Source organism: Sander vitreus, chromosome 17 (assembly GCF_031162955.1).
Source record: "Sander vitreus isolate 19-12246 chromosome 17, sanVit1, whole genome shotgun sequence".
Classification (NCBI taxonomy): Eukaryota; Metazoa; Chordata; class Actinopteri; order Perciformes; family Percidae; genus Sander; species Sander vitreus.
The window spans coordinates 991,313-1,015,543 of NC_135871.1; the positions used below are offsets into that span (position 1 = coordinate 991,313).

Here is a 24,231-nt window from a genome sequence, read left to right on the forward strand (position 1 = left end):
GGAACCTAGTAGTAAAATACAGAATACTGATTTGGTCGGTGTTTGGCTTGATATCAAACCGGTTTGAAAATGTTTACACAGGCCCAAGCATATTGGGTGAACGGTGAAAACACATCGTGTTACACCCTCGTGTGACTGCATCTCTTTCCCGGTAGGTGGCGTCCCGTTCATTGAGCAAGGCTTGTCCACCTCTGGCCTGCCAGCTTCAGACAGTGCTGGTTCGTCAGTTTCCAGCCCTACAACCACAGACAGTGGCCTGGACACCTGTTCCAAAGCCGCCTCCAGGGAAGACCTCTCTGACCTGGAACAATGTTACTCGTCGGCAACCACCCCTGGCACTGCTGCTACGCTTCCAGGGACTGAGCCCGGCTCTCCGGATTCACAGGTAAGGCTGTTTGGACTATCAATAGAACGACCAACATCATTATCAGTTATCAAATAGTCTATTTTTATTATCTATTTGGTGAATGTCTTTTTCATATTTTATGTTTATTTTGTTTGTGAAATTGTGTCTATTGTTTGTGACTGGGGGTGTACTCAAGTAACTAATCCTCTGTCTTATCTTTGGAGCTGTTACGTGACTTTACCTTTCATATATGACTAATGATTTGTGTTCTTTTGCGTTTGCGTCTAGTCTGAGGGCAGGCAGGTAGAAACGGCTCAGTCGGCCTCGGTGGAGTCCATCCCTGAGGTTCTGGAGGACAGAGACGCCAATACAGAGCAGTCAGACAGCCCCTCTATCCATGACATAGACTATGTTAACCCCAGAGGAGTACGTTTCACACAGTCCACACAACGAGACGGTAAGGACACTGGGATTTCAAACCTCTGATTTCTCTCTATTTTTGGATCTCAGTTCTGTTTTGTATTTGTGCCACGGTTCCCTTGTATGGAAAGATGGCATGAGTTGTTTTGTTTCTCTTGATACACTTTACTGGTCAGTAGGGCTGGGTATCGTTCAAAAACGTCCGATACCGGTACCAATACCGTGACTTTGATACCGATCTTAAACCATACTTTTTTCCGATACCAACCTTTTTAAACCAAAAGAAATTAAAACGTTACGGTACACATTTTTGTATTTAGTTTTCAACTCCTACTACGTGAGCTGTCTCTGTGTAACAGAGTCTCTACGATGTGTAACATTAGACAGCCAATCGCAGACATTATTACCTTGGTATTATCTTGGTAGAAGCATGCTGATTGGCACACTGACTCTGATGGATGAGATTAACTCCTTAGGTAGTGAAATTGGGTCCTGAATGACGAGGCATTTTTCAATACTCAATACTTTCGATACAATTCTGTCACTGCCTAAAAAGTACTGAATTGGGTACCCAGCTCTAATGGTCAGATACAAATCCTACAGTATCTTCACAGAGTAACCTGTGTCCTCCTCTTGTCTCCCCTGTAGGAGCATCCCTCATCCCTTATGGCCTGCCATGTCTAAGGGAGCTTTTTCGCTTCCTGATCTCACTGACTAACCCCCATGACCGCCACAACACTGACGCCATGATGCACATGGGCCTGCAGCTGCTGACTGTAGCGCTCGAGTCGGCACACATTACTAACTACCAGTCTTTACTCGGACTGGTCAAAGATGAGCTCTGCAGACATCTCTTCCAGGTAAAGTAGAATGAAGACCTTTAAAACAATCGAATTCTGAAACTGTTGTGACCAGGGCCTGAAGTTAAATGTTTTGGCCACCAGCCACTGTGGCTGGTAGATTTTAAAATCCACTAGCTAGACAAGCTATTTACCAGCCAATTGTTTGTTTTTTGGTCTCATAAAGGTGAAATACCGGAAATGCACAAGCATAGTTCTTGAACTTGTTAAGAATACACATTTAAGTGTTGTTAACAAAACAAAACTTTTTGGCTGTAAAAGCCCAGATTTGGTGGCCTCTGGTACATTCTAATGCCCTATTTCTTCATCTACACCCATCTTAATTATTGCAGAGAGAGAGCGCTCAATAAATACGTATTTTCTGATTGTGTCCCAGCGTAAACACACCCACATCTGTGAATGCAGAGCTTCATCCTGTCTGTTTCTGTCTGTCAGTAAAACTTGTGCATTAATATTAGATGGCGACAGAGATGACAAAGCGGCGGTATAATGAAGAGAATGGGATGCACACCCCGCATGCTGTTATTAGCTTACACACCCACCTGGGGCCTAAAGGCTCTTTGTCACTGCCCAGAAACGTCCCGCACACAGCAGAATAAGAAGAAAAGAGAAGATCAGGCTCTCTGCAGATACAGACACCATCACACACTTGTAGTGGGTCAGAAGTGATGATTAAGAGGGATTACTTTATAAAAGTCTATACATTGATTTTTATGAAATACTGCATATTATACCTTTAACTGGCATCAATAGGGCCTCATTCACACAGCCTGCATCAGCCGTCAGACATCGCCGTAACCCTTTTTGTGGTCTGAATGCCCCATAACAGAATCTAAAATTGTATTTGGAGAAAGATGGAATGCTTTTCTATATTGATATTTTAATGCCATCTTTTCTGATCATTTTGTCTGTCTTTTAGTTGCTGAGTGTGGACCGTATGAACCTCTATGCTTCCTCCATACGGGTTTGCTTCTTGCTTTTTGAAAGCATGAGAGTACATCTTAAGTTTCAGCTTGAGGTAACTATGCAACTAGTTTGTTCATTGTCTTGTATTTTATGCATCAAATGATCGTTATGCTCTGTCAGTTGACTGCCATACAAAGTGACTGATCCAATCCAAACACCATCCTTCTGTGTGCTGAACTGACAGATGTACCTAAAGAAACTGATGGACATCATCACGTCGGAGAACATAAAGATGCCCTATGAGATGAAGGAGATGGCTCTGGAGGCACTGGTCCAGCTGTGGAGGATTCCCAGCTTTGTCACTGAGCTGTACATCAATTTTGACTGTGACTACTACTTCTCCAATCTGTTTGAGGACCTCACCAAGCTGCTGTCCAAGGTAACATCCCTTTGGAATCACTTTAAGCTAAAAATGTGTCGATACCAGTATCGGGAATGCCTCCGATAAAATGCTGGTGTAGGAAAGTACCCGAGTAATTTAGCCCCAAGGAAAATCTACTTTAAAATAGTTTATGTTCTTTTTCCGTTATGACTCGCTGTCAAACTGGATAATAAAAGAAAGTTCTGTGGCGTCTGTAATTCATGTTTTACAAAGAGTTTAACCTGAGCCAGACCGTACAACAATGATAGCAGTCATATCACATCTATACAGGGAGAGTAGTACACAGCTGTTAAAACATAATAAATACAATATATCACCCACTGGAATCGGATCAGTACTCGTTATCGGCTGATACGCAAGTTCAGGTATCAGAATCGGTATCGGGAAGCAAAAAAAGGTATCGGACCATCTCTATTTTAAGCATATTAGGATGTTATGGTGCTATTCAAAACAAAATTTTTTGTTGTACATAAGACTTTGGAAATCATTGTTGGATAGGCCAAACTAGTGCTTTTTTTCCCCTTCTTTTTTCCCTCTTTTTTCATGATTTTTTAATAATTGACCTTTAAATAACTACATGTCTTCTACCACAATTTTGTATTACAAGAAATAACACGAAAGTGTGAGTGGGTGAACAATTTTTGCCATCTACTTTATCTTCTGTCTTTTTAAAAGATCGTGTTCTTCACCACTGATTTGATGGATTTAAAAACAATCGATCTGCAGGTTGAGTCTTTAAAAACATTTAATTTGGTTCCCTAAAAAAGGCTTAGATGTTATTAAAAAGTCTTGAATTTGATTTACAATAGCTGCAGACCGTAACATTAGTTCTACACTGCTGTTAGTAATCTGCTGCCACAAAGCTTGATTACAGTAAGATGTCTGCAGAACTACAACTCTGTATGTCTGAATGTTCTCTGATTTGGCTGCTTTTAGGTTATAGTAAGTCCTCTTTACAGATAGATGTTATTTAGTTTTGCACATGGAGAACAAAACGCTGAACAATGGTTCAACCAGACTAACAACTGAAAAAGCAGAAAGAGATCCCTCTGAGCAACAGCTGAATAAGAAGAAGACATCAGCAGTCATTAGTAAAAGAAACTGGAAGCTTAGCATCAAAATGTGTGCAGATTTAAACAGGAACAACTTCCTGTTTCAGTGTCAAGTGCACAATAATGCAGCCTATAACAAGCTGGTATTAACATTTAGCAAAGCTCTTCTACAAACTTCACAATAGAAACAGAAGGTTAGTCAAGGGTTAGCCCTGTTGGAATATCAGCTGAATACTACATACTTTATAAAATAAGATTAGCCTAGTTTTTATTTAATCAATCAATCAATCAGTCAACATGTGTTTATATAGCACTTTACAGCAACCAGCAGGTATCCAAAGTGCTTTACATCAAGGACAAGAATAAAACAGCATAATGTAAAATAAAAAGAATAAAACTTAGAATACAGTAACATCTGAAAAAATAACATAAAAACAGGAGGAGGAGAGAGAAAATGTCACACCACTACTATGTATTAAAAAGTCATTCTATATAAATACGTTTTGAGTTTGGATCTACAAAAGAGCTACAGGAGGTAACACCGTCAGACACCTCCTACCAAGAGTCTGGGTCTGTCCGAGGTTTCTTCCCGAAAAGGGAGTTTTTCCTCGCCACTGTCGCAATAGCTACCGCTAATGCTTGCTCTTGAGGGAATTATTGTAATTGTTGGGGCTTTGTAAATTATAGAGTGTGGTCTAGTCCTACTCTATCTGTAAAGTGTCTCGAGATAACTCTTGTTATGATTTGATACTATGAATAAAACTGAATTGAATTAAAGTCCTGGGGCAACAACTGCGAGGGCGCCATCACCCCACAGTTTGTACCTTGCTCTTGGGACTTCTAAAACCAGTTGATATGATGACCGCAATGACCTGTTGTAAAAAAGCTGGCCTGGCATTATAATAATCCAGACTCAAACTAATAAAGGCGTCAATTGCCTTCTCTAGATTGCGCCTGTTTATGCCTCTCATCATCGTTTTATGTCAAATGAATTCCAATATGTTGTTGGGAAAAACAGTTTTTTTCGCCTCTGGCTACAGAATGCGTTCCCAGTGTCGGGGCAGCTGTACACCACCCACCTCCTGTCACTGGAGGCTCTGCTCACAGTGATCGACAGCACCGAAGCCCACTGCCAGGCCAAGGTGCTCAACAGCACTGCTCAGCAAGACCAGTCAGATACCCTGCTGGCAGAGGAAGAAGGTTCAACCCAAAACCCAATAGACACTACCACTGGTAAACACACCCCTGCACACATCAAACTGGGACTTTATGGATATTTGATATCTGCAAATAAAATGCTCTTGGTCGACAGTCTGCCTTGATATTTTGTTTGTCTTTGCAACATAAGATTTTTTGTTGTTGTCTTCAGACCTCAATAGACTGGCTAGTACCAATGGTGTTAGTCTTCCACAAGCTGAGAATGCACCAGCGTGTCCACCAACCAGTGGCCATCTGATGGCAGAGAAGATGATTCTGGGTAGGCAGGATCAAGGGGACAGTGACACTGGTGAGACTTCTGAGATCTTATACACTGTTTTACTTTAAAGTCTTCCTAAGCATTGGTGGAAGCTGATATAAGGTTTCATTTTTTTTCATCCAGCTGAGAAGAGAGCCCTGAAAAAGCCTCAACGTTTCTCCTCATGTTTACCTGATTCTCAAGAGTTGATGGACATCAGAACGAAGAAAAAGGTGAGTGGTATTGATTGATCTAGTTTTGTTGCAACATTACACATCCACAGCCAATTATTACATCTACTACTACACCTTCAAATTGCCTTTTTTCATCGTGTTTCCAGCTGCTGATCACAGGCACAGAGCAGTTTAACCAGAAGCCCAAGAAGGGCATCCAGTTTCTGCAGGAGAAAGGCCTCCTCAGTAACCCCATAGACAACAACCAGGTGGCCCAGTGGCTTCGAGAAAACCCCCGACTGGACAAAAAGATGATCGGAGAGTACATCAGCGATCGCAAGAACATGGAACTCCTGGACAGCTTTGTAAAGTAGGGTGAACTTTCAGGGCATATTTTGCCTTTGTTGATCATTTAAGGGCGCTTTCGCACCTGCCTCATTTAGTTCGGTTGAATTGCACTAGAGTTGGTTTGCCCCGCTGGTGCGGTTCCTTTGGGCAGGTGAGAACGTGGCAATCGCACTCCGGTGTTTACCAAAAGCGGACCAAACTAGTGTACCGAGACCTGTTTGTTGAGGTGCTCCTGGTACTCTTTCAGTCCAACTCTGGAGCGCTTCGTTTGTGGTGAGAACGTGATCCGACCTCGAACTGCACCAACTGTATACCGTGTACCTTGGAGCTAGTGTCTCCTGTAGTCAGGTGTGTTTTGCAATTTGCGATGCAGAATGGCAGCAAACTGTAGCAGCTTCCAGTGTTTCTCTCACAGAAACAGACTGCAGTCAAGTTCACCGTCCGTCACTCGCATCTCCGTGGTAACACCAGCCGCCGCTAAAGTTGGAGACAGACGCCGGCAGGGCAGAGCAAAATCTCGGTGACCAGAGCAGACGTAGTAACGTCGCTCGCGGAAAAAGTCTGAATAATTAAAATGAAATGAGCTGGTTTGACCATGGAGACGCAAGAAATATGCACACAGGACCTTCTTCCTGTATTTACTTTCTTGCTCCCGCCCCCAGACACATCCGACCAATAAGAGGAGTGAACGTCCTTGCGTGATTTGAAATGAATGATTGGATTTTTCCAGGTGTGAAACAACCAAACCAAGGGGAAATCGCAAGTTTATAAACTCATCAACTGATTCCGACCAAAGCAAACAAACTATAGGTGTGAAAACGCCCTAAATGTATTTGAAGGTGTAGAGGTTTTGGTTCCCATGAAGCAATGGTGTGTGTGATGTTAATAGTAAATAATACCTTTTTAAACATTTGAAGTTGTTCAAATAATGTGAATCTTTCTTTGCAGCACATTCACCTTCCAGGGGCTTCGTATTGATGAGGCCCTGCGTCTCTACCTGGAGGCCTTCAGACTGCCTGGAGAGGCTCCGGTCATCCAGAGACTCCTCGAAACCTTCACTGACAACTGGCATGTAAGGCACATCTGCTCGACTTCTGAACATATGTCTGAATACATCTTTATCACAATGTATCGGCAGCATTTTGACATTGACATTATCACCACGCCAGGCACTTAAGGGGTAGGGTTGGTTTTTTTTTTCCGCCGATACCGGTGCTAAAACGGTACTTTTTAAAACGGTGCCGGTGCCTAAACAGTGCCTCAACGGTTCCTAGACTGTACCTGGACAGATACTTCAAAACAAAACAAAAGAGGAGCACAAAACGATAGTCGGTGACATGAAAAGATGGCTTGTTTATTTGTAAAGGCCATATGGTGAAATTTAAATAATTTATTTTAAATGTAATAACAATAACTTATAACTAAAACTTATTTTACCAGTGGCCATGATGTCTCAAAGTGCATCTAGTCTCTTCTGTCTTCAGCTGCAGACTGTTGTCTGTCCACGTGTTGCAATCCTTTCCAGTGAAATACAGGTTAGACGTTTTAGCTGTCAGCATTTTAACCGTGTTGAATCCAGCTACTAGCTAACGGTAGGCTAACGTTACCTGCTGCCAAGTATAATGTTAGCTAGCGTCACGTGCAGGGATGCTTCTGTTGCCGGTAACGTCCGTTCGGAGCACCAGAGAGCAGTACGGGCAGAAATAAGGCACCGAAATCCACTTTGCTATTCGGTCCGTTAGACACCGGTTGTTTAGAAACCAGTATTGGCACCAGGTTTCGGTACCCAACCCAACCTATAAAAATAATACAATCGGGGCGGCCTCTAGCTCACCCAGTAAAAGCCTGCGCCCCATGTAGGCTGAGTCCTTTGCAGCGGCCCAGGTTTGAATCCGACCTGCAGCTCTTTGCTGCGTGTCATCCCCTCTATCTCTCTCCACCTTTCCTGTCTATCCACTGTCACTATCTAATAAAGGGAAAAGCCCCAAAAAATAATCTTAAAATAAAAAAAATAATACAATTTAGAAACGTTAGTGTTTTGTTTAAATGAGTCACATAAATAACGTTCCTGATTATTATTCTAGCATATAGCGCGCACACATGGAACTCCCGTGTCGGGACACAACTTTTATACTCAGACAGAAAGTGTGATTAGTTTCGTACGAATATGAAAGGATGACTACTGTTGGCCTACATACCTTGGTGTGATAATAAGGGATTCGAAGTCTATGTGAGTCAATATTTGCGTCCAAATGAGTTTCTGTGTCCCATTCATAGTCTTGATGCGCTGTATGGTCATCATGAAAAAGGCTTCAATGTGGTGAAAATGGGACTCAAACACTGTCTCGTGATTGACCCTCCGGGTTATAGTAGTAGGATGACATAAGTGTTAACACAGACACACACATATGCAATGATGGGCAAACTCCACCGGGGGAACATTTGACTTCTTAAAATAGCAGAAGGAGCCATGTGACCTGGAAACTATTTGTAGTAATGTCCTTTTCTTAGGCTGACATACACACAAATAGTGGCCTTGAAAGAGTCGATGAGTAATTTTAGGCAGTGACTCTGTAAATGACTTTTCCACTCTATGGGCTCACTGGAATAGCAGCAGGATGTGCAAGGTGAGATTCAGATTAGATCCACATTCAGCTACAGTAATCAACAGTAAACAGTCCCTCCACTAGAGCTGTAAAAAATGTTTTTTCAATACAATTAATTGTCTCAGAAGTAATTGTGATTAACAATATACTGTAATTGTCTCTTTCAGTCAAATTTAAAAAAATATTTATTTATGTATTTTTTTTTTAAACAAATTAAAGTTTTGAATGAATCCCAGGATACATATTTTGGTTTTATCAATGTCATGTGACCCAAATGATGTAATAATACAGATACACAGCCTATGAAGTAAACCGCGCCTCTTTATTATCATAAAACATTTACATTTTTTAATTTTAAATGAACATAAAACTGACAATTCCCATCACCAGTCATGCACCTTAGGACCTTGCTAATGTAAGCAATTAATTGCGATTAAACGAAGAAACGGTGATTGCGATTATACAAATTATTAAATAATTGTTACAGGCCTACCCTCCACTGGTGTTTGGTTTAAAAACAAAAAAAACATTGGTTTGAGCCTCAGTTGATGTGCTGTTTGCTGTTCATTGTGTGTTATACTGTGTGTACTGTATGTGTGTGTTTGTAGAAAGTGAACGGCTCTCCTTTCATGACCAACGATGCCGGCTTTGCCTTGGCCTACGCTGTCATAATGCTCAACACTGACCAGCATAACCACAATGTCCGCAAGCAGAATATCCCCATGACTATAGAGGTGAGTGATCTCCCTCTCTCTCTCTCTCTCTCTCGCTCTCTCTCTCTCTCTCGCTCTCTCTCGCTCTCGCTCTCTCGCTCTCTCTCTCTCTTGCTCTCGCTCTTGCTCGCTCTCTCTCGCTCTCTCTCTCTCTCTCGCTCTCTCTCTCGCTCTCTCTGTCTCTCTCTCGCTCGCGCTCTCTCGCTCTCGCTCTCTCTCTCTCTCTCTCTCTCTCTCGCTCTCTCTCTCTCGCTCGCTCTCGCTCGCTCTCTGTCTCTCTCTCTCTCTCTCTCTCTCTGTCTCTCTCTCGCTCTCTCTCTCTCTGTCTCTCTCTCTCTCTCTGTCCCTCTCTCTCTCTCTCTCTCTCTCTCTCTCTCTCGCTCTCTCGCTCTCGCTCGCTCTCTGCTCTCGTCGCTTGCTTCTCTCTCTCTCTCTGTCTCTCTCTCGCTCTCTCTCTCTCTGTCTCTCTCTCTCTCTCTCTCTCTCTCTCTCTCTCTCTCTCCCCCTCTCTGTCTCTCTCTCTCTCCCTCTCTCTCTCTCTCTCTCTCTCTCTCTCTCTCTCTGTCACACACACTCACTAACACACAGTTTCCTGTGGAGGTCCTTTCTACTTAACAAGTAGTTCCAATTAACTATTTAAACCCAGGTGTGTGGGTTGTCCAAAGTAACCATGACAACAAGTATTTCAAATGTCATTTTTTTTAGCACAAATTAAATTCCATTCTCCTCCATTGTATTTGGTTGCAGATGGGCTTTTTACAAAAACCTTGGTAGAATAAAAAACAGAACTATCTGCTTGTCTCAATTCCTACAGGGGAAAGTCAGAAATGTTTTTGTTTGTGTGTGTGATTTGGGTAATTGACCCTTTTGTGTTTCCATTTCTTGTAATTTTGCCAATAAAAGTTCGACATTTCTGTGCGCCTGTTGTCCTGCACACAAGGTAGGTAGGAAGGTACAAAGATGTTTGGAAGTAGTGTAGGACCAGTGAAAAGTCACTAGCAACTCTGTTACATCATGAAATATATAGTCTGAACTTTGAGACACAATTCACTAGATACCTCTGGTGTGAGATAGTGGCAGGCTAGACTCATCTTCTGTCATAATGAATTTGTCACTCCTGTTTGATGTAGTTCTGTCCAACATGACTTGTTGATCCTGTCAAAGCTGCATCAGAATAAACACTTGAATAGCACCTAGATGCAAACATTGCACAAAGAAAGTGCCTCTGTGTTTTATGTTTATAAATGTAAGTTTGCAGATTTCATTCAAAAAAAGAAAAAAAAAGCTGTGCTGTATTCATAGATGTATTTTCTCTTTCCCTGGGGCATGCCTCTGTGTCTGATGGTATCACATTCCTCTGTGAGGGCCAGCATTTGCACTGGTGCAGCTTGGAGACTCAGAAAGCCAACAGCTCTAGGCAGTAGTGGTCCGTCTGAGAGGTGAACTCATCCTAAACAGGCCGGGGAGGAGGTGGTGGGGGTGGGGGAGAGGGGTGTCTCTCTCTTCATCTGCTGTCTCTGTCTGTGTTTTTTCTGTCTTTGATTGACAGTGGCTGAAGACTAAACAGAGTCTCCGGGGCAGCTCGTGGACAGTTAGTGGGTGGGCCACTCTCACTGACAAACAATAGCAAGCACTTGCTTGGCTCTCTTTTATGTACACATACTTTGTAGAAATGATATAAGGTTTCATTTTTTTTCATCCAGCTGAGGCGAGTCATACAGCTCATCACACAGCTGGTGTTGTATGTTGTTTAAATTATCCCTACACATTCCCAAAAGATCAGCGGTGTGATGAAGAAGGCCTGTTGACCTCCAGGCTCAGACAACAGGCAGAGGCTTCCACACAATAGTTTGGAGACAGCCAATAAAAGTGGCGCCTAGCACTTCAGTTACTTAGCAGCTTGCAATGTGTAGTATCCACCGCAGCATGTGTTGGCAGTGGGGTTATTTTTGAAATGGGAAAACTATGCCTAGCATCGCTGTGTGTAAATCCGATCCTATTCCCAAGGATCTGACAATGGGATGACATGTGGTCAGTGAGGTACAGGTATGGTCAGTTGTATAATCTTCATTATTATCCGTAAAATACAGCATGCTGCTATATTTCGCAGCCTGTGTGTTTAGCAGTGGCTGCTCCCAGAGCTGTGACTACATGTGCGAGTCCCTGATATAAGCCTGACCGATAGAAATAGATCACAGAGGTCTGATCCTCGGTAGTTTCCTGCTTTCTCTGGCTCTCTCTGCCGGTGTTTATTTCTCTGCGTGTCCCTGCAGAGAAGCTCCCGTTTCCCCTCCTCTTACCTGCCAGTAGCACTAACCATGTGTAGTCGAGACATAACGCTGAGCTTTGAGGGCATCAGTCATCGCGGGGTGGTTATGTTTATTTACAGGAGGCTCTTGGCTCTAATCCCTGTTTTCCTAACGCTGCAACTAAAGCAGATTAAGTGACACATAGCGAGTGTGTTTCCACACAAAGCCCTTTTAATTGTTGGTTGCTGGATGCTCAGTGAACGAAGCACTGAATGCCAGAGGCTTGGGTGTCTGAGATAAGCTCCGTGTTGAGATGCATTGACTGACACATTAATAGTGGAGAAATGAAAGTCCATTTTTTTATGTGAGGTGGTGGAGGTTTGAATAAAGTTTTTGCCAAGGGAAAAAAAATGCTGATTATTCCACAGCTAACTGCACTGTGTTTTCTTTAAACAGCAATTCAAGAAAAATCTGAAGGGGGTAAATGGAAACAAAGACTTTGACCAGGACATGTTGGAGGATATCTACAATGCTATCAAGTAAGCTGCCATCACACAACCTTTAAGATAGTTTGTTTTATCCAAGCAACAGTCCATTTTATAATGATATAAAACCGAGGACAGCCACACTCCTTCATCTTAGAGAATCTGGAATTGAAGAATGTTGGGCAGTTTAGCTAAATAAATGACTCAAATGATTAACGGATTATCCTAATTATGCAGATACATTTTGTGCCAATCCATTAATAGACAAATTGTTTCAGCTCTGCTGTCAAGTACTAAAAGCTGTCAGAGTCACAATCCTCTGTTTGTATTGGTCAATGTAAGGCCCAATAATGTATTAATAAGATTTGACAAAGGTGCCCCTACTAGCTTTTTCCAGAGCCTTGATTTATTAGCTGACATGAATGAGTTGGTGTTACAGCTGCGATGGTTTTCCTCTGTAGGAATGAGGAGATTGTGATGCCAGATGAGCAGACAGGGTTAGTGAAGGACAACTATGTATGGAGTGTGTTGCTCCACCGCGGCGCCACACCTGAAGGGCTCTTCCTCCACCTGCCAGCCGGCAGCTATGACCATGACCTGTTCACCATGACTTGGGGCCCAACCATCGCTGCCCTCTCCTACGTCTTTGACAAGAGCCTGGATGACAACATCATCCAGAAGGCCATCACTGGCTTCAGGTACACGTTCAAAACAGTCACGAGCTTGTGTTTGTTTGTGTGTGTGTGTGTGTGTGTGTGTGTGTGTGTGTGTGTGTGTGTGACTTTGTCTGCAAAGGCATAGTAGTGCTGTCCATTTACCTTTTGTTGTGTCATTGCTGATTTGTCTGAGAAGTGAGAACTGAGATTTAAGTTGGGTGGATTTATGTTATTGGCTGTTTTAGGTGTTCTGTGAGGTTTTAAGGTGTAAACTTGTGTTTCTGTCATTGCAGGAAATGCGCAATGATAGCAGCTCACTATGGCTTCAGTGACGTTTTCGACAATTTGATCATTTCCCTCTGCAAGTTCACCACCCTGAGCAGTGAGGTGAGGCCCTTTCATGTTGTCCTAATGTGGTCCAGTTTGTTTTACCAATATAGAGTGTGGACATCCAACCCTTATTCTTCACATGTGAACATAGTGCAGTAAAATGTTATTTTTTCACATAAACTACAAGACAGGATCTTATCCTGTACTACAGAAAGACACAGTGGTAAACATCATGAGGTTAGAATAATTGTTTTGATTACAGTTTGAGCCCATATGATTACAAATCTGATAACGGTAACATCCTCCTCTGAAAGATTGAATATGTTGTCTTTCATTTAATTTGGTTTCATATTGATATAAATGTCGCACTTACTGTGTATATACATGTTTTACATTTTCAAAAAACCAATACATTATTATACCTCCTCCTTCCCTAAACCCAATCCCTAGGTGTGTGAAACTCAAACAATAATCAAACATATATGGTAGAAACAAGCAATGCACAAACCTTAAAAGTGAGAATTCCAAGAGAGTGAGACTGCCAAAAAATACACTTTAGGGCCACAAACTATGAAAAGAAGTTTCCCTTCTGTTTTTTTTAACCTTATATTGTTAAACATTTATGTATGTTCTTACATAAAAAAGGCCCATTACCTCTACAAAGCTCAGGTTTCTTATTTAAAAAGGTTTTCTTGTAGTAAAATTGGCAAAAATTGTTGTTAAATTTGAATTAATTAATCAGTTCTTTGTAGTTAAGAATCACCATTTCATGCCTTTTTATTCATTTAGCCATTTCCAAATGCTGATGCAGCAAAACATCTTTCAGCTGTACAAGGCAAGTGCCTGTGTTGAAATGCTAATTTACAGTGGCAGTAAATACTTTTTATGTGGGAGCCATTTCTAGACATGTTAATGTGCAGGCTCCTCCTGGGACAATACAGATGATCTATGTAATTAACATCTACTGTAAATGAATGAAAGTAATGATGTAGTGTGTTTAAACAAAATGTTCTCGTATACCTAAAACAGCCCAAATCATGTTAGTAAAGACGTGTGAATACGATATCTGTGTCCCCCTCCCCATGCAGTCTGTGGAAAACCTTCCTACAGTGTTTGGCAGCAATAATAAGGCACAGACAGCAGCCAAGACGGTGTTTGACCTCGCCCATCGGCACGGCAACATCCTGAGGGAGGGCTGGAAGAACATCATGGACTCCATGCTACAGCTGTTCAGAGCCGAGCTGCTGCCCAAAGCCATGGTGGAGGTCAGGACTCCTAAACTCTAAACACTGTGTTCCATTGTGTCAGTGATTGGATGATGTCTGCTTGTTGATAACACTGCAGATACGGTCTGTGGGATCTAGTTTCTGTCTCTGCATCCTGCTGTTCTGCTGCCATCTACTGTCCACTGCTCAAACACTATGCTTGTTGCCTCAGGTGGAGGATTTCGTGGAGCCAAATGGGAAGATTTCTCTTCAAAGAGAGGAAACGCCGTCAAATCGGTATGCACAAATCTGTTGATATATTTACATTAGAAGCTAATAGGAAAATGTTGGCAAGGTATCCCAGTGTGATAGTTTTCCAAACATAGCTACAGTCATGATGTGTGTGTTACAGCGGTGGAAGTAGTATTCAGATGCTTTACTTACGTAAAAGTACTAATACCACACTGTAAAAATACTCTGTTACAAGTAATAGACCTGCATGGAAAATGTTACTTCAGTAAAAGTGTGTAAGTATCATCAGGAGAATGTAGTTAAAGTATTAAGACATTGTAGAAAGTGTAAAGGACCAACCAGTTGTGTGTTTAATGGTCTGATCATCTCAGCTGGACTTGTAGTCCGTTATATTGTTGGCTAGTTTACTTTAGAATAAAACATCAGATTTTATAAACTACATGTGTTTTGCGTGCAGGAATCTTAATGTGTAAAGTAACTAGTAACTAAAGCTGTAACAGATGACTGTAGTGGAGTAAAAAGTACAATATTTCTCTCTGAAATGTAGGGAGTAGAAGTAGAAAGTGGCATGAAAAGAAAAGACTCAAGTACAAGTACCTCAACATTTGGACTGAAGTACAGTACTGGAGTAAATGTACTTAGTTACATTACACCACTGGTGTGTTATCACTCCAGCCATTTCAAATGTTTTCATAACGCACTCTTTAAGTCCAGAAGAAGAGACCATCTTTCTGTAATAAGGACAAATGTATTTTATAAAACCTGACCAAGATGCCAAACGTCCAACTTGAATGTCTCCGTTGTTGCATGTCAGGGGGGAGTCGGCGGTGTTGAGTTTTGTCAACTGGTTGACGTTAAGTGGAGCCGAGCAGTCGGGACTCAGAGGACCCTCCACGGAAAACCAAGAGGCCAAGCAGGCTGCCATCCTCTGCATAAAGGTACTACTCAGTTACGCACCATCTCAAGTTATGATTTATGATGTAGTATAATAAAACGTGTTATACCAGGGTATTCACATGCACATTAATTACTATGTAAGCCATCATTTACGATATCTGTTTGATAGACAGGAGTACGTTTCTCCACAAGACAGAAACTTGACTTAATGTTTTTCTTGCCAGGAAACTTCATAGCTAACCCATAAATTAAAGCATTGCCTTATATTTTTTGATAAAGCATTGATTGTGGTTTGTTTTAATGACTGCATTATTTCTACAATGACATCACCCATTCAGATAGCTTTCACTGTATAAAATGTGTTTCTGTTTCTCTCTTTCTAGCAATGTGACCCCGAAAAGCTGATCACAGAGAGTAAATTTTTACAGCTGGAGTCTCTGCAGGAGCTAATGAAGGTTATTATTATTTCTTACCAACATTTCTTGTCAACATATACAGTATGCAGCTCATAATTGTCTTGCTGTGTAGTTGTTTGGATAAATGTATCCAATAAATGGCATTTACGTACATCATGGTTCAGTCAGTCACACAGACAACAACAACAAACCCCATTCTCCTCTTCAGGCTCTGATATCAGTCACCCCAGATGAAGAGACGTATGATGAAGAGGATGCTGCCTTCTGCTTGGAGATGTTGCTGCGGATCATTCTGGAGAACCGGTAGGAAGGAGAATCTGTCAATAATACCTTCACAGTAGGGCTGCACAATGAATCACAATTTATCAAAACCGCAGTATGGACTAGTGCAATATCCAAATCACCGGGGGGGGCACATAAAATATGTGTCAAACCATCCAGAATGAAGTACTGTGGTGCTGCAGAGACGTCCCGGCCTACAAATGGTATCCCACAGACTATAGAAAAAGTCTTTGTTTGGTACAGATCCTCGCAAAAATCACACCCTTATCACTTTTAATATTTCTCAATGAAAATGAGAAAAATGATACGAAAATGATCATTCCCTCCAATGTCGTGAATCTTATCGCAATATCAGTCAAAAATAATCGCAATTAGATCTTTTCTTCATATGGTGCAGCCCCACGTCACAGCACAGTCACATGACTTGTCTTGTTATTTTTTTGGCATTTCCTTAATCATCAGACAGTATAAATATGAAAGTGTGTGTGTGTGGGGGGGGTCGGATTTGAACCCTGGACCTCTGCATCAAGGAATAAACCTCTACACATGGGCACGCGCCCCACCAACTGAGCTACCCGGGCACCTGCCTTAGTTATTTTTAACACAATGAACATCTCTTTCTGTGTGTGTGTGTGTGTGTGTGTGTGTGTGTGTGTGTGTGTATGTATGTGTGTGTGTGTGTAGAGACCGTGTATCATGTGTGTGGCAGACGGTGCGAGACCATCTCTACCATCTCTGCGTCCACCCCAACGAGAGCTGCTTCCTGGTGGAGAGGGCTGTGGTGGGACTCCTTCGACTCGCGATCCGCCTGCTACGACGAGAAGACGTTAGCTCTCAGGTACACCATACACACACGCTCACACACACTCCCATACCGGGACACAAACACTGCAGCCGAGGCTGAGATCATCATCTCAGGTCAGCTGACTGTCACAGCAGTGAGACTGAAAGGTCAGCCTAAATCCAAACAGCTGGTTGGCGTTGGTCTATAGACATGTGTCTTGTTGATGTCCTTGACCAGCACACTGAGTAGAGCCCTGTACGGGCTTAAAATGTTGGCCCTGGCCCGAGATGTCAGGCCCGAGCCCGACCCTTGACCTATAGCTTATCAGAATTTTCGGCCTGAGCCCGACTGTCGCTCGTCTTTTTTTTCTTCCTCCCATTACACAACCTGTAGGCCATAGTTCAGTTTTGTTTATAATGGCAAAGTAATTATATCTCGTTCTGTTTATTAGTTAATTTAGAAAAAAGTTTGAGACATTTTTTTTGTTTGTTAAAGTCATGTTTTTGTTTTTTAAAGTGACAACAGCGGCCGACAGTGAGTAGTTTGTTTGTTTGATCTATTTAGTCTCTTAAATCAACACTTTCAATAAGCTCCATACATTTAAAAGACTTTAGGCATATCAAAATGTTAGTTTAAATGTTTATTAGCAGTAAAGAATCCAGAAGTGTGATGTCACGTGTGTTTGAGCTGTCTTTGTGTCAGTGTGATAAGTTATAAAACCTCTTTCTGTCTTTGTTTTTTAAATCACCAACCTCATAGTTATTAAATTAGGTAAATTACATACATACCATTTAGTTTATTTAGTGTATTTAGTTTATTTCATTAATTAAAACATAAGGGAGGAGCCTAATGCCGGCCCGATACCTGGCCCGTGTGTGAATTGGTCCGAAGCACGGCATATATAAGTCAGGCCCCGTCGGACTCGGGCTGAAATGCAAGGCTTTAAAACCGACTTCTTAAAGTGATTGTCTGGATCAAATCTTTTAAAGGATAATTCTGGCGCAAAATGAACCTAGGGGTTAATAACACATGGGTACCGTTCGCGTATACAGGCAGGCGTCATGACCAGTCAAACCACGAACGCCGTGCAACCAGTAACCAGTAACATGGCTCAAGCACTGCGTTCGTCGTTCGACTGGTCATGATCCCAAGATGGCGCCTGCCTGTATAGTGTACGCTGCTGTCTTTATAAACTATGTTTTTAATAAACTGTCTGTACACTTACAAAGTTCTCAATGCTTCGGTTTACATGTAGGGACCCTCATTATGCTACCGTGGAAGTGTGGTGCTATTTTGAGCCTCGTTAGTGGTATAGAAATAGTGATTTCTTTTTACTTTACCCGTGCCCCGACTACTAGCGTTACAAGCTAATTAGCGGTTTGCGCTAAAACTGGTCACATTTGATTAGCATGAAAACAAATCCCAGAGAACGGTCGACTCGGTACACATCTGTTATTAAACCCTAGGTTCATTTTGCGCCAGAATTGTCCTTTAAGTATAAAACAGCTAGCCCCTGCAGCAGAGGACAGGGCTGTAGCACTTGAGTCCCGACTAGAGACGGCTTCTGCTGTCTCGGTCTTGTCTTGGTATTTGGACTCGGACATGTCTCGGACTCGGCCATTGGACTCACCAAATATTCTAGTTGGTCTTGACCAAGTCCAGTACTACATGCTCTTTTTCTAAAGCAACTTCCTCCTTCAAAACAAAACCATTAATGAAGCACATTTGTTCAGAAAACGGGTATTAGTTTAATTTAAAATCCATCTAGAACAGACATTAACATTGGTCACTTTGGCTGCGTCATATACCTCAATCGTCAGGTATCAATCTTTTTCAGGATCCTTAATTTCTGGTTCGGTCATGATTGTCTCTCGTTTGGACTCGGTCTTGACTCAGTCTTGGCTAGGCCTGTAACAATTATTTAATTGTCTAATCGCAATATTTTTTAAGTACTCATTGTTATTTTGTTTAATCGCAATTAATTGCTAACAAGAGCAAGGTCCTGAGGTGCATGACTGGTAGTGGTAATTGTCAGTTTTCTGTTCATTTAAGATAAAAATACAATGTTTTATGATAATAAAGATGCGTGGTTTACTTCATGATTATTGTATCAAGGCATATCGAGGCATTCCTCATGGTACACTTATGGCAATAAAAGAGGTGAATGAAGAAGAATCTTAATTAGTTTTCAGTGGGTGTTGTTTAATGGGAATGTGGCTCTCCTAGATCAATTATAATAGCATTTTCCACATGTTATCATGGCATGCAGTGTGGGACTTGCACTGGTCTGGTCTTGGTCTTGACTCGGTCTCAACCCCTCAAAGTCTTGGTCTTGTCTCAGTCTCGATACACTCTGGTCTTGGTGATGACTTGTTCTCGGTTTGGGTGGTTTTGACTACAACACAGGTACAAGCTACAGTACAAACCTTATAAAGATATCATTCAAGTCTACATGAGTTCTTGATAAATGAGCCACACTGTCGCACATGTTCCATGAACACACACACTGAAGTTTATTATGACTCAATTCCCCCTTACACTGTCCTGCTGCCACAAAGAGAGTAGGACTAAGACATTAGTCGCTTAGTGAGTGTAAGACAAATATGCAATAAGCCTTTTCTTCTAACAGAGGAATCCTTTAATGGCACAACACACGTAAATGGGACACATTCAAACTGTTCAGGTGGTGTTCTGCTTTGATCGTAAAACATGTCCAAGCTAATCTTACATCAGTCATTTAAGTCGGCGGGGGGGGGGGTCACTGACGATAGGGATGAGTCATGCTATCATGTTCACATTGATGACCTACAGTATAATATAAAAGGTAATTCGTATTGCACTGGATTGCACTAGATGTCCGCCCTACTTTCCCAGTTAGAACACTGTCTGAACACTCATATCATGAAAACTCCTCCATTGTGTCTAAACAGAGACTCTGTGAGATGTGTTCTGATAAGGAGAGAAATGTAATGCTGACCTGACCTCTTTTGGTGGGTGACCTACATTAAACCCCATGATCTAATACTCACTAATCAGCTTTGCATCTCCACATGGTTTTTTTGTGTTTGGTTTTTGTTTGTTTGTATTGTTTGTATGTCAAAAAACAGTTTGACCTCTTAATACAACATAGGATCAAGTTTACTGAACTCTTTTTAAATGATTGTTAAAATGTTCATGAGTCATTAAAGTGAGGATCTATCGTTTTCATTCAGTCACATGCCATTTTAAATCAAATGATGTAGGAATACATAGAAACAGAAAGGAATATTCCAGATGCATGTCAAGACATTTGTTCATGAAAATACCGCAAACATCCTCCACACAATTATACAAACATCTTTGTCACTTTTTCACATACATATTTCAGATTGATTTATTAATAGAAATGTTCACTGGGGGAGAGTATTTTTGTACATTTTGTTTGTGACCATGACTGTGGGCGTTAAAATATAATGAGTTAATACAGACAAAAATATAAAGGAGAAAGTAGTAGGAAATGTGAATAAAAATGTTTGAATTTGATATTTTGCCTGACAAAGTTTTGTTGGAATTATAGAATATCAGTTCAATTTAGTATTGAGTAATTGTTTTGTTTCACCTCACCAGCTGGTTTTCAGCTGAGCTGATGATGAAACGGATACATTCCTACAAGAAATGAAAGCTGCAAGCAGCGATGAGCAGGCCCTCACACCCCCCGGCACGGGGCGATGGATACAATGTATTGCAACCACTTCCTGTTTCACGGCGTAACATGAGAATTTGCCGCCTTGCCACGCCCACATCGTTGGCCATTACTAACAAAAGTTTCACAATTTAGGTTTGGCAAGGTCTCTAGATTGTATCAGGTTCAGGAGGATGCGTTTTAAAGTACAGTGCCTGCAAATGGTCCACACGTCAAAAAAACACAAAGTAAATAAAAAATGGCTGACTTCCTGTTGAGTTTAGGCTATGGCTCCAAGAAGCTTCTTTGTTGGTCTGGTCATGATACATATGCCTACCAAATTTCATACATCTAGGTTAAACACACTGCAGGGGCTACTTCTTTGAAATTTTGAAGGGGGCGCCATGGAGCCAATTTGCCAAACTACAGCAAGATCACCATATTTGTATTGCAGGGCTGATGTTCTGTCTCCATGTGCCCCCACAGGTTCTCCTCTCGCTGCGTCTCCTTCTGATGATGAAGCCCCCAGTCCTGGCCCGGGTCAGCAGGGAGGTGGCCTATGGCCTCCATGAGCTGCTGAAGACCAACGCTGCCAACATCCACTGTACAAATGACTGGTTCACGCTCTTCTCCCTGCTGGAGTGCATCGGAGCCGGGGTGAAACCTCCTTCCTCCTTCCAGCTCACCTCTAGCACACCGGACAGCGACACAGGTTCAATATCTCTTCCTACACTAATGAGCACATATTAAACATTACACATGGTTTGGGTGTAAAACCTCCACAACCAGTCTTGAAAATATTACATTGTTCTCTAAATTTAAAGCATATGGTTATATGGTACGATTTTATGTCTTAAACTCTAGAAGTGGATGATCCATAGTTTAGGTGATCTGAATAGTTCAATGCTTTGATCGAAGGAGCCTGATTAGACTGCCAATCTCACAGTGGAATCTTCGCAGCGCCGTAAAGCCCGGTTCAGACCAAAGATTCTGGACGAGACGAGTGTAAACTAGCAGCTACTTGCAACACGTTGGTCTGGAACGTTCTGAAAGCTGCCAGTTTACACCAATGTGAGGAGACGGTCTATCATCTCCATAGCAACGACTCTTTGCACTTCTGTCCTACCTTCTGACGTTCAGGCTTTTTTTTGTAGCTGGATTTATCATTTGTTGCGTCTAAATATGAATGTGGATGACGTTAGTGATAGTGAGATGCTTGCTACAGCTGCATTTCTAGTGATGAAACGGCAAAATCGTTTTATTTCTCTGACTCACTGCTTTGTTTTCAGCAGATTGCTTTAAAGCTATAGTTGTAAAAGTTGTTTATGAGCACAAGAAAGTTGTTTAAAGTGCCCATATTATGAAAAAATCTTTTTCTGGGATTTGGGGAGTTATTTTGTGTCTCCCTGCTTCCACACGCATACAAACTTTGATAAAAGCATCCATGCTGTTCTGAGTGAGATACGGTTTCTGAATGTGTCCTGTCTTCAGTCTCTGGGTCAGCTGGTCAACATCTGCACGGCTTTCTACGTCACTAGCCGAGACGAGGGGGCTAACCGTTAGCATGCTAGCTCGTTCTCAATGGCAAAACACTGCTACAACACACACTGGTTCACCATAATCTACAAAATAAATTGTATAGAACTACTTCCATGTCCCTGTTCTGCAGGTATTCCACACAAAGTGGAAGTGTGCCCTCGTTTAGAAGAAATCTCCCAGCTAATCCTGCCTTGAAGGGCTGAAACGATTCCTCGAATAACTTGAATAATTCGACTACAAAAAATCCTCAATGCAAAATGATTTGCCTCGAAGCTTCGTTAAATCAATGTTACCAACGTGTTATCGCTGACGGACGGATCATTATTATTGTCGCACACCAGACGCTGCTAAGTCTGCTGGCGGCACATGCCAGAGCGTAAATAGTTAGGGGCTAAGAGAAGAGACAGGCTGGAGAAAACCACAGAAAGTGTCCAAAGTTTGGAATCACTTCAAACGTAATTAAAACAAAAACTCTGTACAGTGTGTCTACTGAAAAACCAAACTAGCTTACCACAATAATATCACAACGTCAATGCTTCAGCATCTCAACAGAAAACATCCAGTCTAACTTAATCATCCATTCCACAAAGCGGACCGACAAAAGTAAATCACAGAGTCGTGTGGACGATGAAACTACACCAAACACAATAACTAGCAAAAACAAAGACAGGAAAATACGTAGTGGTGACCACAGTCTGATCTAAGGAGACGACTTGTTGACCATCCCGTCGGAGAAACAGCTGATTGTTGCACACCACTCCCTCTCACTCTCTCTCTTCACGGAGAAACAGCTGATCAACAATCTACTAGCATAAGTGTAACAGAGCTGTGTAGCATTGTAATCAAATATATAAATTAAAATAGATTGAGTATAATTAATATTTACATATACTTACATATAGGCCTATATACAGATCAGTCTCAGGTTGAAACTTGTAGTTCTGAAAGTTATGTTGCACAACATAAGGTCATGTTTATGTATGTTTAATGTAGGCCGTAGTGTGAGGTTGATGTCATTTCATAAAATGTTTTCTTTAAAAATGTTACAATGTAATATGGCACTTAAATGCACTAGTTTTATAGAGAGATATTGTAAGCAATGTAGGCAGCAAAAATGTAGCTTTTTCCGAAAATTTAACCAAACTATTGTTTATTATTGCTCTAATAAAACAAAAGTATTTATCCGATTAATCAATGGAATAATCGGTAGAATACTCGATTACTAAAATAATCGATAGCTGCAGCCCTACTGCCTTGTACTACTGAAGTTGGAGAAACCGCTAGCTAGATGATGTGATCTTACCTAGCTACTGAGCATGTAGTCCTTACCTAGCTACTGAGCGTGTAGTCCTTACCTAGCTACTGAGCGTGTAGTCCTTACCTAGCTACTGAGCGTGTAGTCCTTACCTAGCTACTGAGCGTGTAGTCCTTACCTAGCTACTGAGTGTGTAGTCCTTACCTAGCTACTGAGCGTGTAGTCCTTACCTAGCTACTGAGCATATAGTCCTTACCTAGCTACTGAGCGTGTAGTCCTTACCTAGCTACTGAGCATGTAGTCCTTACCTAGCTACTGAGCGTGTAGTCCTTACCTAGCTACTGAGCGTGTAGTCCTTACCTAGCTACTGAGCGTGTAGTCCTTACCTAGCTACTGAGCGTGTAGTCCTTACCTAGCTACTGAGCATGTAGTCCTTACCTAGCTACTGAGCATGTAGTCCTTACCTAGCTACTGAGCATGTAGTCTACTGCTACTGGGCATGCGACTGCCAACAAAGATGTTCCAGCAGTGAGAGGTCTCACTCTGTAGCTAAAACAGAGACCTGAACACAGGGTGAAAAGAGGAGCTGCAGCAATGGGCAGTACAACAAATATATGGTGTTTTTTGAAAATTAAACCATGTAAACATATATATATATATATATATATATATATATATATATACGTGTATATATGTATGTATATATATGTATGTGTATAACATGTATATATATATATAGCACAGTGGTGTGAAAAAGTGTTTGCCCCCTTCCTCATTTCCTGTTCCTTTGCATGTTTGTCACACTTAAGTGTTTCGGAACATCAAACCAATTTAAACAAAAGTCAAGGACAACACAAGTAAACACAAAATGCAATTTGTAAATGAAGGTGTTTATTAT

At 41.6% G+C, this 24,231-nt stretch overlaps 1 protein-coding gene across 3 annotated transcripts in view; it reads left to right on the forward strand.

Annotated features, from left to right (window-relative positions):
• Window positions 1–24,231, forward strand: part of gbf1 (golgi brefeldin A resistant guanine nucleotide exchange factor 1) — a 119,887-nt gene that overhangs the window by 73,959 nt on the left and 21,697 nt on the right. For all 3 annotated transcript variants that reach the window (XM_078273890.1, XM_078273892.1, XM_078273891.1), the window contains exons 10-30: window positions 156–385; window positions 635–803; window positions 1,415–1,626; window positions 2,546–2,644; window positions 2,777–2,971; window positions 5,067–5,259; window positions 5,396–5,533; window positions 5,627–5,715; window positions 5,823–6,025; window positions 6,952–7,075; window positions 9,218–9,343; window positions 12,028–12,110; window positions 12,518–12,754; window positions 13,006–13,099; window positions 14,131–14,307; window positions 14,480–14,544; window positions 15,314–15,437; window positions 15,780–15,851; window positions 16,021–16,115; window positions 16,779–16,932; window positions 21,026–21,251. In XM_078273890.1, coding sequence (XP_078130016.1) covers window positions 156–385; window positions 635–803; window positions 1,415–1,626; window positions 2,546–2,644; window positions 2,777–2,971; window positions 5,067–5,259; window positions 5,396–5,533; window positions 5,627–5,715; window positions 5,823–6,025; window positions 6,952–7,075; window positions 9,218–9,343; window positions 12,028–12,110; window positions 12,518–12,754; window positions 13,006–13,099; window positions 14,131–14,307; window positions 14,480–14,544; window positions 15,314–15,437; window positions 15,780–15,851; window positions 16,021–16,115; window positions 16,779–16,932; window positions 21,026–21,251 — 3,105 coding nt within the window. The remainder of the gene's footprint in view (window positions 1–155; window positions 386–634; window positions 804–1,414; window positions 1,627–2,545; window positions 2,645–2,776; window positions 2,972–5,066; window positions 5,260–5,395; window positions 5,534–5,626; window positions 5,716–5,822; window positions 6,026–6,951; window positions 7,076–9,217; window positions 9,344–12,027; window positions 12,111–12,517; window positions 12,755–13,005; window positions 13,100–14,130; window positions 14,308–14,479; window positions 14,545–15,313; window positions 15,438–15,779; window positions 15,852–16,020; window positions 16,116–16,778; window positions 16,933–21,025; window positions 21,252–24,231) is intronic.